The sequence below is a fragment of the Sus scrofa genome, chromosome 14 (genome assembly GCF_054392235.1).
Source record: "Sus scrofa isolate SSC_HxYL_T2T_F1_AM1 chromosome 14, Sscrofa_HxYL_maternal_Yorkshire_Landrace_v2.0, whole genome shotgun sequence".
NCBI classification, from domain to species: domain Eukaryota; kingdom Metazoa; phylum Chordata; class Mammalia; order Artiodactyla; family Suidae; genus Sus; species Sus scrofa.
Genome location: NC_139396.1, coordinates 133,695,730 through 133,710,981, shown reverse-complemented (window position 1 = coordinate 133,710,981; position 15,252 = coordinate 133,695,730). Strand labels below are relative to the sequence as shown.

The 15,252-nt window shown below is 45.6% G+C and overlaps 1 protein-coding gene across 5 annotated transcripts in view; it reads left to right on the top strand.

The window, feature by feature from the left end:
* Window positions 1–15,252, top strand: part of DNMBP (dynamin binding protein) — a 123,733-nt gene that overhangs the window by 55,413 nt on the left and 53,068 nt on the right. The window contains exon 1 of one of the 5 annotated variants that reach the window (XM_084995093.1): window positions 11,390–12,671. The exons of the other annotated variants lie outside the window; for them this stretch is intronic. Coding sequence (XP_084851219.1) covers window positions 11,555–12,671 — 1,117 coding nt within the window. The 5' untranslated portion in view covers window positions 11,390–11,554. Of the gene's footprint in view, window positions 1–11,389; window positions 12,672–15,252 lie in introns of those variants that run through there. 5 annotated transcript variants of the gene reach the window in all.

Sequence of the window (15,252 nt, the reverse complement as noted above, 5' to 3'; positions counted from 1 at the left end):
GTGGGTTGCAGACACAGCTTGGATCTGGTGTTGCTGTGCCTCTGGCATAGGCCGGCGGCTACAACTCTGATTAGACCCCTCGCCTGGGGACCTCCATGTGCCGCAGGAGCAGCCCAGATTTATCAAATCTGATAAATAGGTTGACTTCTGAAACAGTAGAAACATTCAAAGGTAGTGCACAGAGTTTCAGATTTCCCAGTATGTGTTGCTCTTAGAAACTCTAGTTAGGAGCACCTCCTAAAGCTCTGAGGAAATCTCATTGGAGCATAGCATGGTCCTTTTCTTCCTCTAGGAGAGGCTCTCGTGCTTGAATGTGACACACAGTCAGGGTTGTACATTCATTTTTCTACTCAGCAAATATTTCATGAGCAGATGCTATGAGCCAGGCACTGGCTTATTACCTTGATTAATAAAAAGGACGCAGTCATAGTATATTTGTGTGTCTTTGAAACTCTCGTGATCGTACTGATATTGACCTATGTATCTATCTATTTATTTATTCACTTTTTGTCTTTTGTCTTTTGGGGGCTGCACTCTCCGCATATGGAGGTTCCCAGGTTAGGGGTCGAATCGGAGCTGTAGCCGCTGGTCTACACCAGAGCCACAGCAATGCGGGATCCGAGCTGCATCTGCGACCTACGCCACAGCTCACAAAAACTTTGGATCCTTAACCCACCAAGCAAGGCCAGGGGTCAAACCCACGTTTGACCTATGTATTTAATCACATTGTCTGTCTCTCTTGCTGCCTTTGAATCATGGCCATGCTTATTTTCCGAGTGGGCCAAGACCCCATTATTCTCACTCAGTGTGGTGGATGGTAAACTATGGAGAGTCAGCCTCTTCTGCAATAAGAACCTCACTCCTAAACTTCTCCCCTTAAGGTAATGCCAAGAGGAAGGTTGACCAGAGACTCTTAGGGTACTTTTTAACTTGAATTTTAAATGATTATCCTGCATCAAATGAGAAAATGTTTTTTAGGAAAGTAACAGTGTCAGCAAGATATTGGGTGAGATCTAAGGCCTACTAAAGAGTGCCTTTAGGTTAACCAGTTGGAGAGTGACTGATATGGAACCATAACGTCTTTATAATAAAGTGATACATAATAGGAGTTTCTGTTGTGGCATCCGACTAGTATCCATAAGGATGCGGGTTGGATCTCTGGCCTCGCTCAGTGGGTTAAGGATCCAGCGTTGCCGTGAGCTGTGGTGTAGGCCGGCAGCTGTAGCTCTTATTCGACCCCTAGCCTAGGAACTTCCGTATGCTGCAGGTGCGGCCGTAAGAAAATAAATAAAATTAAAAAGTAAAGTGATACATAATATTCCAGATAAATTTTTTTAAATTAAAAGTATAGTTTTTCGGAGTTCCCGTCGTGGCGCAGTGGTTAACGAATCCCTAGGAACCATGAGGTTGCGGGTTCGATCCCCGGCCTTGTTCAGTGGGTTAAGGATCCGGCGTTGCCGTGAGCTGTGGTGTAGGTTGCAGACGCGGCTCGGATCCCGCGTTGCTGTGGCTCTGGCGTAGGCCGGTGGCTGCAGCTCCGATTCAACCCCTAGCCTGGGAACCTCCATATGCCGCGGGAGCGGCCCAAGAAATAGCAACAACAACAACAACAACAAAAAGACAAAAGACAAAAAAAAAAAAAAAAAAAAAAAAAAAGTATAGTTTTTCTACACAAGCAATTCATTATTCTGAACACTCCTTGGAATGCCTCAGGTATAGGAATAAGTTATTTCTCAGAGTACGAAAAGTTAATAGAGTTAAAAAGCTAAAGCATTTTGGGAGTTTTCTGGTGGCTCCCAAAGGTAGTTAAGGATCCAGCGTTGTCACTACTGTGGCTCTGGATACTGCTGTGGTGTGAGTTCAATCCGCCCCTGGCCTGGGAACTTGTATAAGCCATGGGTGCAACCAAAAAAAAAAAGCCAAAATATTTTTTGTGATCTTCCAAGATAATAGAAGTCTGTGTAAAAGAAATAATGACCTTTCTTCCTCGTTTGTCAGTACATAAGAAAAAAGCCAGTATCCTCGGCTTGTGTAACATCTAGTTCAGGGTGTTGGCTCAGTAAAAATTAGCTCAGTATTTGTAATGGATTTTTATCATGGTATAAAACAGCAGCCATAGTCGGAAGCCATGAAGAGTATGTTGATTCAGGACAGAAACTGGTTTTCCTTTTCCTTTTTATGGCTGCACCTGCAGCACATGTGGAGGTTCCCAGGCCACGGGTCCAATTGGAGCCACAGCTACCAGCCTTTACCACAGCCACAGCAATGCCAGATCCCAGCCACCTACGAGGCAATGCCACAGCTTGCGGCAACGCCAGATTCCCAACCCACTGAGTGAGGCCCAGGGATCAAACTTGGCATCCTCATGGATACTAGTCAGGGGGTTCTTCTCTCGCTCAGCCACACTGGGGACCCCTGGTTTTCCTTTTAGGATAGATGGCTTAATGTACGTGAAGAAATGCAGCTAGGAATGGTTAACTTCATTATGATTAGGCTCTTTGCAGTTTGTAGTATGGCTTTGGCAGCAGTTCCTCACCCTCAGCTCCAGGCAGAGAGGTGGCGAAACTGGAATAGCGACACGAATTTCAAGCATGGCTTTCAGATTTCACCCAGGCTTTGTAGCGTCTCACCCCGTCTCCTGCTAGCTTGGGACCCTCAGCCACAAGCATTCCTACTGCCACTGGCTACCTGAGCGTGCTGACTCCTGCTATTCGCTTTACCAGATGTAGCAAGACCTCAAAGATGGAAAATTCTGAGGCAGTCATTTATTCGATAAATATTACTGAGATGCTGCTATATTCCAGCCAGTGTTCTGGAGTTACAACAGCGATCTCTGGCCCTTGTGGTAAAAATATGCATGTCTTAGACGGCAAAAGAACCTGTGTAATCAGGGAAGACCTCACTGAAAAGTGACATTTGAGTGAAGATCTGAATGATTTGAAGCCAAGTCATTTGGCGGGGGAGTGGGGGGTGAGGGGAATTGTTTCAGGCAGATAGGACAGCAAGCAAAAGAGTGTGCCTTGTGTTTGAGGAGTAGCAAGGAGGCCAGTTCAACTTGAGCAAAGTTATGGGCTTTGTAGCTCATCATTCAGAGTAAGACAAGAATCCAAGAGAGTTCCGAGCAGGGTGGTGATATGATCTGACTTGGCACTTTATGGAGTTATTATGATTGTGGTTTTGAAAGCAGACAGAAGAGACACAAGGGAAGAGACCGAGGGACCAGTTAGGAGGCTACTGCAGTGATCCAAGCAAGAAACGGTGGTAGCTTGGACCAGGATGGTAGAGTGGAGATGAGGAGAAGTGCTCAGTTGTTTTGAGCATTACATATAAGGTATATTTTGAGTTGGAGCCAGTAGGACTTGCTGGTGGTGAGGCGTAAGGGAATGAGCAGAGTCAAGGATGACCCTGAGATGAAACAGCCATGAGGATTGGGGTTGCCAGTAATTTCTTTCTTTTCTTTTTTTTTTTTTTTTTTTTGTTCTTTTAGGGCCACACCCGCAGCATATGGAGGTTCCCAGGCTAGGGGTCCAATTGGAGCTACAGCTGCCTGCCTATGCCAGAGCCACAGCAACGCGGGATCCGAGCCACATCTGCGACCTACACCACAGCTCACGGCAACGCCAGATCCTTAACCCACTGAGCAAGGGCAGGGATCGAACCCGCAACCTCATGGTTCCTAGTCAGATTTCCGCTGTGCCACGATGGGAACTCCAGGGCTGCCAATAATTTCTTACTTAATGGTAAGGAGTCAAGAGATGCTAGTGGTTGGGGAAGTGGGTCAGGGCAGAGGTCAGCTGCACAATTTGATATACAGGCCCAGAGTTTAGAGGCGTTAGGCCTGGAGATACATATTTGGGGCAAATAAAATTTAACAGCACGTAGACATAAATCCTGACATCACATAAACATTTAAAACCATGACATTTAATGAGTTACTTTTTTAAAAAAGTATAGCTAGAGAAAAAGAGAAGTGAGTGAGGGAGTGAGCCTCACTGGGAGTTTTCTGGACGATAACAACTCCGGAAGAGTAATATGGTGACAGCAATCATAATGAATTGAGAACTTAGGACTTGTCAAACAATGTGCTTGGAGCTTTTATACACTTTTTCCAGCCCCCAAAATTGTCCACGTCTCTGACAGCTGAGAAAACCAAGGTTTGCCCAGAGTCTCACCGTTGTTAAGTGGGAGAGCTGGGATGCTAATTCAGATGTGTTTCATGGCACCACTTTATGTACTTTCTCACTGTGCCACACTGTAATGCCAGCCTGTTTCAACTTAAGAGGGACTGGAGTTCCTGTCGTGGCTCAGTGGTTAACGAATCCAGCTAGGAACCATGAGGTTGCGGGTTTGATCCCTGGTCTCGCTCAGTGGGTTAAGGATCCGGCGTTGCCATGAGTTGTGGTGTTGGTCGCAGACGCAGCTCGGATCCTGCATTGCTGTGGCTCTGGTGTAGGCCAGTGGCTACAGCTCCGACTGGACCCCTAGCCTGGGAACCTCCATACGCTGAGGGAGTGGCCCTAGAAAAGGCAAAAAGAAAAAAGAAAAAAAAAAAACTTAAGGAGGGACCGCTTGACCTGTGAGAGCAGATGGTAAGAGCAGCACCTGGAAAGGTCAGGTCTACAAGAACTCAAGGTGGAGGGCTCCTGGCTGACGGCTCTTGACAGCTTACTTCCAAAATAATGTGTGTCAACAGTAACATTTTACAGCACTCTCATCTGTTGAAAACTATTTGCTACGTTACATATACCTGGATTTAGGAGCATATGTGTGTGTATTGATACATATTTTTAAAGTATTAGGAGTTCCTGCTGTGGCTTAGTGGGTTAAGGACCCAACGTTGTCTCTGTGAGGATGCAGGTTTGATCCCTGGCGTTATTCAGTGGGTTAAGAATCCGGCATTGCTGCAGGCTGTGGCCTAGGTTTTAGATGTAGCCCAGATATAGTGTTGCCATGGCTGTGGTGTAGGCCTCAGCTGTAGCTCCGATTCAGCCCCTAGCCTGGGAAGTTGCATATGCGGCCATAAAAAGAAAAAGACAAATTAATCCTTCCTCACAGATGTTGACTGCCTGCTTATTATGAAGTTACTTAATTTCCAAGATGTTTGCCCATTCATGCTGGTAACATCCCCAAGCTGCTCACAGTGCCATTTTCTCTGTTTGAACCGTCACCTAACTCACCTTTAAGTTCATCGTAAAGTTTAAATTCTGAAACATCTCAAATGCTTCTCACAGCCCTGTCCCATTTATAATGTTGACATCCTTCTGGAGTTCCTGTCGTGGCACAGTGCTTAACAAATCCGACTAGGAACCATGAGGTTGCAGGTTCGATCCCTGGCCTTGCTCAGTGGGTTGAGGATCCAGCGTTGCTGTGAGCTGTGGTGTGGGTCGCCCAGGCGGCTCGGATCCTGCGTTGCTGTGGCTCTGGTGTAGGCCAGTGGCTACAGCTCCAATAAGACCCCTAGCCTGGGAACCTCCATATGCTGAGGGAGCAGCCCTAGAAATGGCAGAAAGACCAAAAAAAAAAAAAAAAAAAAAAGGTATATCAGCTCTCCCCCCAGCCCCTCTTACTTTTCCTGTATTCCAGTTTTTATTTCCTTTCACAGTGCTCTTTTCTCTCTCTTTCTGCCTTCCTCTCTCCCAGTCAGTTGTCTTTTCATTAGGGCTTAGTTTTTTCCTTTACTGGGGAACCCACATTTCCATCTTAGGGGTCTCCTCCTTTTCCAGACCTTCTTCCCAAACACAGCCAGAGGCTCTAGCTGCATTGATACCCCATGAATAACTTTAACCACAATGATAGGATCTTCTTACAGCGCCTCCTAATTAACTAACCCTTAGGCTACACTGAGAGGCAGCTACACAGAGTGGAAACCACATTCCTGGTCAAGGAATTCCTTGAATTCCTACTGTGTGCTGGGTGATTGGGTACAAAGGAGAGGCCCCCGGGCTCACCAACATTGAGGAATGTGGAAGACAAAAGAAATGAACAAGCAAAGGAGAAGGAGCTGGTCCAGGGAAAGAAGAGTTCTTCAAGACCAAGTGACTGAATCCAGGAAGTTCCTGAGAGACCAAGTAAGATGAAGTCTCAGAAATGACCCTTGGGAATTATAGCCAGTCTCTTGCAACAGACCATGATGGAAGATAATGGCACAGAGGGAATGTATATGTACGTATGACTGGGTCTCTGTGCTGACCAGCAGAAATTGGCACAATGTTGTAAATCAACTATACTTTTTAAAAAATATATGAAAGGGGAGTTCCCGTTGTGGCGCAGTGGTTAACGAATCCGACTAGGAACCATGAGGTTGCGGGTTCGATCCCTGGCCTCGCTCAGTGGGTTAAGGATCCGGCGTTGCCGTGAGCTGTGGTGTAGGTCCCAGACATGGCTCGGATCCCCCGTTGCTGTGGCTCTGGCGTAGGCCGGTGGCTACAGCTCCGATTTGACCCCTAGCCTGGGAACCTCCATATGCTGCGGGAAGTGGCCCTAGAAAAGGCAAAAAGATAAAAAAGGCAAAAAATAAATAAAATTATTTAAAAAAATATATGAAAGGAAAAAAAAGAAATGACTCTTGGATTGAGTGACCTTGTCAAGAGCAGTTTCAGTGATAATAAAGGGATAAAAGCCTTATTAAAGTGGATTAGAGCCAGAGGAAGAGGTAAGGAAATAGAAACATTGAGTGTCTGGCTTGCTCAGAAGGCTTTCAAAGCACGAATTATGCTGTAAAGGAAAGCGAAGAGGAGTTCCCGTCGTGGCGCAGTGGTTAACAAATCCGACTAGGAACCACAAGGTTGCGGGTTCGGTCCCTGCCCTAGCTCAGTGGGTTAACGATCCGGTGTTGCCGTGAGCTGTGGTGTAGGTTGCAGACGCAGCTCGGATGCCGTGTTGCTGTGGCTCTGGCGTAGACTGGTGGCTATGGCTCTGATTAGACCCCTAGCCTGGGAATCTCCATATGCCGTGGGAGCTGCCCAAGAAATAGCAAAAAATAAAAGGAAAGCGAAGAAATGAGGTAGTAGCTGGAGGCAGCATCAAACTGAAGGGGCCAGCAGGAGTTGTCAATTCCTTTTTTTTTTTTTTTTTTTGCTTTTTAGGGCTGCAGGTGCGGCATATGGAAGTTTCCAGGCTAGGGGTCACATCAGAGCTGCAGCTGCCAGCCACAGCACCACAGGATCCAAGCCATGTCTTCCACCTACACCACAGCTTACGGTAACGCCAGATTCTTAACCACTGATGGAGGCCAGGGATTGAACCCGCAATCTCATGGTTACTAGTCCGATTCATTTCCTCTGTGCTGTAACAGGAACTCCAGGAGTTGTTTGTAAGATGGAAACCGTTACCACCTGTACCTAAGCTCGGGAGACAGATGGTTAGAGTGGGTGCATTGGAGAGGCAGGACTGGGAGGGGCTCATTCTAGAACAAAGTCTTTGAGGGGTAGAAGGGAGTGGGATCCGGGGAACCAACCAAGAGTTTGGCCTGTTATCAGAGCAGAGACAGTGCCTTCGTTTTAACAAGAGGGAAGCCAGCGCATACAGGTGCAGATGCAGGTACGATGGAGGATTGATGGTGAAAAATTTGAAGAAACAAGCCTACAGAGTTCAGGTAACTTCCCCAAGATTATATAGCTGGTAAGTGGCAAAGTCAGGACTCAAACCCAGGGCTAGCACAGCCTGTGCTTTTAAACCTCTTAAGCTGCCCTGCCCTCTGCCTAGCATCCAGCATGTGCCCAATAAATGTGACCACGTCATTAAACACGGGAGGACCTCCTGTGTGCCCCACATTCAGAGCTGTGTTGGAGATTGCATGTGACCCTTGCCCGCAGAGAACTTGCTGTGTAATAAAGGGAGATTAAATAAGTATAAAACGGTCGTAGGTAAGATGAGAGGGATTATTTGCATGGTGCTCTGGAAAATAGCAAGAACTGCGGGAATCAGAGAGTGCCTTTGGGGCAGAGTCTTAGAAAGTGAGGAGGAGTTGACACACGGGCAGAGATGTTAATAAAAGTTGTAATGACCTGTTCTCAACGAGTTGTGTTTTTAACTGTGTCCTCCCTTCTCTTCTTTTGCCTTTCCTCTCCTTTCTCTTTTCTCTCATCGCCTACATCCTGCTGCTGCGTCTTCACTTCTGGCGTTGTGTACTGAGAATTTCTACCCTCTTACGGTCATTGTAGCTGATCGCCCACCCTCTAGTAACAAATTACAAACATCATGACAGAGTGCAGCTCAGGGCTTTTGAAAAGAGCCTCTGGAATGTGACTGTTTCTATCAGTGAAAGGGAGAGTCACTATCTACAAGGTTGTGTTTCACCAGTAGGACTGGGATGGAGGAAAATGGAAAAGTTATGCTCTTTCCCTTGGGCCACATTTCTTTGCCGACAGATTTTATCACGTGACTAGAGCAACCTATTTACAGCTTTTGATTTGTTTTAGGTTTTGGTAATGAGGTATAGTTGAGGCCCTTTACATCTTTATGCAAACTGTGTCTTTAAAGCCCTAAAGGCAGTAGGACTTTTGAAAAAGAGGAGGAGGGTGAGGGTGGGGAGGGGAGCCCTGTATTATAAGGAGCTGTTCACTCTCCACTCATCCAAAAATCATTTCTTTTTACTTTCCTGTATCCTTTTCTCCTGGATCGTTTTATAACTAATATCCTTTTTACCTATAATTTATCCTCTTTTATCTCTTCTCTTGGTTGATTTACTGGGTATGTTTCTGATCCTGCTAGCTCTAGCAAAGGGTTTAAGTTGCTCAAGGGAACTTTGTTTCAATAACAGGGAGAGATAAATCTTTATTTTTTAAACTTAGAAATAAGTAAATCATAGAAGTTTAGGTTTAAAGTGGCAGAGAAACTATTAACTTCCTCATTTTATGCTTAAGAAAACTGACAGCTAGAGAAGTTAGGCATAGCTGCAAACTGGTTATTAACAGAAATTGACCTTCTAGAAGCTCGTGTCCTAATTTCTTGTGTGCCCTCTTTTGCACACTCTGTATAACTCATGGTGAAAGCTGTCGTCAGTTTCCTTTTTACTTTATTATTTGTGTATTTATGTATTTATTTCTTTTAGTGCCACACCTGCAGCCTATGGAAGTTCACAGACTAGGGGTCAAATCGCGGAGACAGCCACAGCCACGGCATCAGGGATCCAAGGCTATCTGTGACCTACACCGCAGTGCAAGGCTACACTGGATTATTAACACCCTGAGCAAGGCCAGGGATCAAACCTGCATCCTCATGGCTATTAGTTGGCTTTGTGTCTGCTGAGTCATGACAGGAACTCCCCAAATCTCGATCTTTATTGGATTTAGGCAGTAGGTTTTAGGTTATTGAGCCAGTTGGTACTGGACAGTTGTTGTGTTGCTGTGCTGGGGTAGGAGATCCTTGCAGTTGGGTGGTGAGGATCAGCTGTGGGGCAGGATGGAAGGAGGCCGGGACTGGAGACAAACAGGGAACGGCAGGCAGTGTGGTCTGTGGGGTGGGGTGTGTGCACACTTGCCTTGGCAGTGGCCCACCCCTGAATTAGACCGTGATAGAGTTTGCATGTTTGTTTACTTGGTTTGAGGGAAATGAAGGTTTTACTACATTTTTGAGATACTCCTCTTAGTCTCATGCCATGAAATCAAACAGATCTAGGTTCAAATCATGGCCCTGCCTTGTCCTGGTTTATATGATCTTAGGTAGGTTTTTCAGACTATCAGAGATTCTTTGTCTGTGGTAAAGATAATACCATACCTTCTTACAGGTTAGCCAAGATCAAAGAAAATTTATATCAACTGGAGTTCCCATCATGGCTCAGTGGTTAACAAATCCGACTAGGAACCATGAGGTTTTGGGTTCGATCCTTGGCCTTGCTCAGTGGGTTAAGGATCTGGCATTGACGTGAGCTGTGGTGTTGGCTGCAGATGCGGCTTGGATCCCGCATTGCTGTGGCTGTGGCGTAGGCCAGTGGCTACAGCTAAGATTAGACCCCTAGCCTGGGAACCTCCATATGCCGTGGGTGCGGCCCTAGAAAAAACAAACAAACAAAAAATTATATTGACTTCCTAACCCTCATCCTGATGCTAGCACGTAACACATGCTTGACAGCCTGGCAGCTGCCAGGGCTGTTGCTCCTGCTGCAGCAGAACAAAGGAACTAAAAACATTTCATGAAAATCATCAGAAGATTTGACAATCTAGAGGTTCATGCAGCGACTATTAGTAGAGAATCCAAAAGGTATGTAACAGCGCATTAGGTATTTGAGGAAAGGAAAAAGAGGTTGTAAGGAAAATAAAAGCATGGGTTTTCAAAACCGAAGGAGTCAGAGATGTCAATGGGGCCAACTGCCTCATTTGATAGATGGGTCAGTTGAGTCCCAAGAGAGCATAAAGTATTTCACAAATAAGGACTAGATAAAAGTTCAAGGATACTTGAAAAATAACCAGATAGCTAAAAGAGTAATCTTTTTTTTTTTTTTTTTTTTTTTGCCTTTTCTAGAGCCACTCCCTTGGCATATGGAGGTTCCCAGGCTAGGGGTCTAATCGGAGCCGTAGCTGCTGTCCTACCCCAGAGCCACGGCAACGCCAGATCCGAACCACGTCTGTGACCTACACCACAGCTCACGGCAACGCCGGATCCTTAACCCACTGAGCAAAGCCAGGGATCGAACCTGCGAACTCATGGATGCTAGTCAGATTTGTTTTCGCTGAGCCACATTGGGCACTCCTAGATGGAAACTGAGAACATGAGTGGTTTTGATGCTTCTCTGACATGACAAGTATAAAGGAAAGAGTGAAAGCACATGTAGCTGTATTCCTCTTGGAAGAGTTTTTACGCTATAAAATTACTCATAGACCAGATCAGAATAAAACATTTACTTTCTTTTCCTTGAGTAGGATGTCCAGTGTGTCTGCAGACAGGAGCTTGAACAGCCTGTGATTTGAGTACATATTAACTGGTAACCCGAGTCCCATAAAAGCAGAGCTCTCCAATGCAGAAGAGTCCTGCCTCTAACTGAAGGGAAGGGAGTCCCGAAGTTTCTGATGTCCAAGGAGCAGGAAGCCAAACTCCGAGGGCGGGCTCTGGAGGTCCGGTTTGAGCTGCACAGGAAAGCATTTATTCATACCTCTGATTAATTACCTAAGAATTAAAGAGGCATGTGAGACTGATACATAATCTCGCCTCAGGCTTTTAAAGGGGGCTGGTTCTCTTTGACTCTGCTTTTCCCACAAAAAAACCTTTAGAGCAGCAGAATGCTTCTATCTTCAGCACATAAAGCAGCCAAGCCAGTTTGACCAGCTTGAGGGAAACACCAAACAAAGCTGCCAACTCCAATCACATGAACACTAGTTACTAATTATCTTCTGGGCCCTGTGGGGTAAGAGAGAGCAGCTCACTGATTGGATCCCAAGGTTGAAATACCTCCACATCTCTCTGTGCTCCAACCGGAGTAGCTGGGAGAACATTTCAGTTGCTTTGGGAGATATTTTAAGAAGGACAGATACAGCCTTAAGCTACACTGCACCTGACCACGTTTTAGTCCAGCCCAGGTCCATGGAAGAAAGCGGTGAAACGTGTGTCTTTAAGCACCATGAATATGTGTGAAACTCACGACTCCAGCTGGGAGTATGAAGACTGCAGGAGCCTACAGAAAGGGGACCTCACGGTGCTGGATGGACTTGACCGAGAAGATGACTTGGATTCCCGACACCAGACCACAGGACGGAATCGGCCCTACAGAAAAAGGCATTGTGGATACTGGGATTTCGAGCAGAGTGAACCAAGCTATATGGACAATGAGGAAGCCAAGCAAAGTAGAAAGGACTGTAGGTACCACGGAGATGGGACTCCAGACTCTGATGGCTGTAAGAATTCAGAAAATGTAGATTGTGGGAATCTGAGTTCTCTGGCTAAGGACGATTGGCTCACAGGAAGCCCGGATGTAACGTGGAAAGCTGGAGGACTTGAGACAAATGGCTACGTAAATGGCAAGAATCTGAATCATGGGCCTAAAGACTCTAGAGAGACTGGGCAATGGACTGGCCACAGGGATTTGGATGATTCTGTGGGGAATTTTGGTCAACCTCAAGACCGGCATAGAGACCCCAGGAATTTTCATTATAATCTTGAGGATTGTAAAGAAACTAATTTTTATTATCAAGATCTCATCAATTTAGATCATGTTCTGGGGGATTATACTGGTGATCCGTCTGTGGCCCTCCCAGATTTCAGTGGTGTCAGCGCAGGTAAGGAGTTTGTCCAGTACTGGAACGGGGACAGGAATGATAAAATTGATCTCAGAGGAAAGACTCGAGCTGAGGATCAGAGTCATTTTGATACAGAAGATAGAGGCTCTGAGACTCTGTTTGCACACTCTGAGTATAAATGTCAGAATTACAGAGGAACAGATTCTCTCCACCGGATGAAGACCTTGGCGTGTGATGGCATCGACAGACCAGGACTGATGGCCCCCGGGAGCAGAGGGGTCGTCCCGGAGGGACTGCAGGTTCAGTGGACTCTGGGGGACCAAGGAGAACATCGCTGTGACATCCCTCGGGGCTCTTCACTAGAGAAGAATAGCTGGCATTTAGAAGAAGAGAGAAACTTAAATGGCCCAGAGATTTGGAAAAGGAATAGCTGCTTCCGCCGCACAGCACCCAGCACCCTGAGACGCTCAGAATTTGTGCAAAACAGTAAGAGAGCCCAAGGTAGGAACTCAACCAGCCTTCTTAGAAGGATGAGGCCTGGAAATAGATAAAAGGGGCGATTCTGCCTGGTACGAGCGGCATTTGTATACTTAAGGACCCTGGCCCCTGAAGTTCTTATTAGGTGTATTTTGAGTGAGAGCAGCCTTGGAAATTGAATTCCTCTGGGTGGCACTTTTCAGAGCAAGAGCATGCATAGTGCTGTGAATTTGCGACATGGCTTTCAGAATCAGACTGTTCTCATGGGAACTTTCCTTTACCTTTCCTGGTTTTGTCAGGGTCTCCAGTCCCAAATATCTTTCCATTTTAACTTTAATATCTTTTGTGTGTCTTATGGGAACAGCAAATTCATTATCACGGCTCCCAGTGAAATTTATTTTTCCTAGCATGTTCTTTCTCTGAGGCCTTACACTTTAGACATGAGAGGGAAAGAAGTCTTGTTTTATAAATTGTGCATTCCCTGAAATTCAGGAATCTTAAGTGAATGGTGAACACGAAAATTCTTGTGGAAAGAGAATGTGATTGATATTCTTCATGGTGCTTTGTACATGTTAGCTATTCAAATGACTTCATCTCATTGAGCCTTAACCAAGGCATCTGTAAAATGGGATATTAAGAGTCTTCTATCATGTAGAGTTTCTTTCTTATCAGTTTGTCTTCTCTTCTTCAGGTCTTGGAAATGAAGTGGCTGCTTATTTTGTTGTTGTGTATATACTGGACTCCCTGTTAAACTTTATTTATTTTATATATATTATCCTCGTGTCAAGCAGACTTTCTGGTTCTGGCCACTTTGGGGGAGTCCAGGTTATGACAAGAGGATAAGGGTTAGTCAGAAAATGTGAAAGATCTAGAAAATCCTTCTCACACCTCTCTCCCCAGTGGGCGCTTTCAAACCTAGGTCTCCTTCAGAATAGGTCCACTGGATAGATTTGTGGTGGGGGCTACCAAAAAGATAAGTCCCTGGTGTGGTCGTGGAACGGCCAGTGGTTGATCCACTGGTCTTCCAACACAGACCTAACTTGAATTTCCAGGGCACCGTTTTGGACAAAGCAGGCTCTCTACCTGCATTTATAAAGATAAAAATGAAACCAAACCCAGCTTTCGTTAGGAGGCTGCAGTATTTATTTAGCTAGCTATTTTTTCCTTGGTGCATTTTCATTCCAAAATGGTAGGGATTGGATGTTTTTTGTTTTTTTGTTTTTTTTTTTGTCTTTTTAGGGCCACACCTGCGGCATATGGAGGTTCCCAGGCTAGAGGTCTAATTAGAGCTGTTGCTGCTGGCCTACACGACAGCCACAGCAACGCCCGATCTGAGCCAGCCGCTTCTGCAACTTACACCACAGCTCATGGCAACGCCGGATCCTTAACCCACTGAGCAAGGCCAGGGACCAAACCTGCAACTTCATGGTTCCTAGTCAGATTCGTTTCCGCTGCACCACAATGGGAACCCCAGGATTGATTGATTTCTAAAGTCTTTCCAGATAAAAAAATAAAGTCTGATTCTTTGATTCCTTGAAATTCAGGAATCTTAAGTGAATGGTGAACACGAAAATTCTTGTGGAAAGAGAATGTGATTTATATTCTTCATGGTGCTTTGTACATGTTAGGTTAGTTTTTCTGTCATTCCTTTTCCCTTCCCCCACAGCCGTTCTTTAGATGAACTTTGTTTCCTATCTTTAGTTCCTTATTGTATTAAGCCTTCTAACTGTGTTTATTCTGTTGGACTTAACAGGAGTCAAACCCTTCTCTCGGGAGTGTTGTAATGTGCCCTATGAGCTCTCCGAAACCAGCTTAGTTCCACCTCATACCATTTCCATTTTTACAACTCTCTCTCTCTGAGGACTTAACTTTTGAGAGTATATTCATATTGACCTCCCTTTTTATACTTCCAGTATCCTCCTTGCCCTGTAACAAAATCTTAGTCTGTCCCAGAGATCTTTTTTGCTCTTTCCTATTTGCTAGCTGTTTTACGGCAGGGTTGCCACTGCCCTTCCTGAAAGTTACAATAGTCACTGCAGGTAATTACAGAAAGGAAACACGCTTCGGAGCTGGTCTTCTGCCTTGAATTCACATCTCAGCTCCAGCATTTACTAACACTGGAACTTTTTTTTTTGTCTTTTTTGCCTTTTCTAGGGTCACTCCCACGGCATGCGGAGGTTCCCAGACTAGGGGTCTAATCGGAGCTGTAGCTGCCGGCCTATCCACAGCCACAGCAACAAGGGATCCGAGCCATGTCTGCGACCTACACCACAGCTCACGGCAACACTGGATCCTTAACCCACTGAGCAAGGGCAGGGATCGAACCCGCAACCTCATGGTTCCTAGTCGGATTCGTTAACCACTGCGCCACGACGGGAACTCCATGACATTGTAACTTTAGACAAATTATGTGACTTCTCTGAGCTTCAGATTCCTTATTTGTGCAATGAAGATGATCATACCTGTCTCATAGTGAGATAGTATAAATAATCACGTCTGGAACATAGCAGGTGCTCATACATTATGATTTCTTCCATCTTTTTTTCTGCTCACCTCCCTTCCCCCTTACAAGTCCTCCCCCTACCCTGTCACTGCATGGACCCTT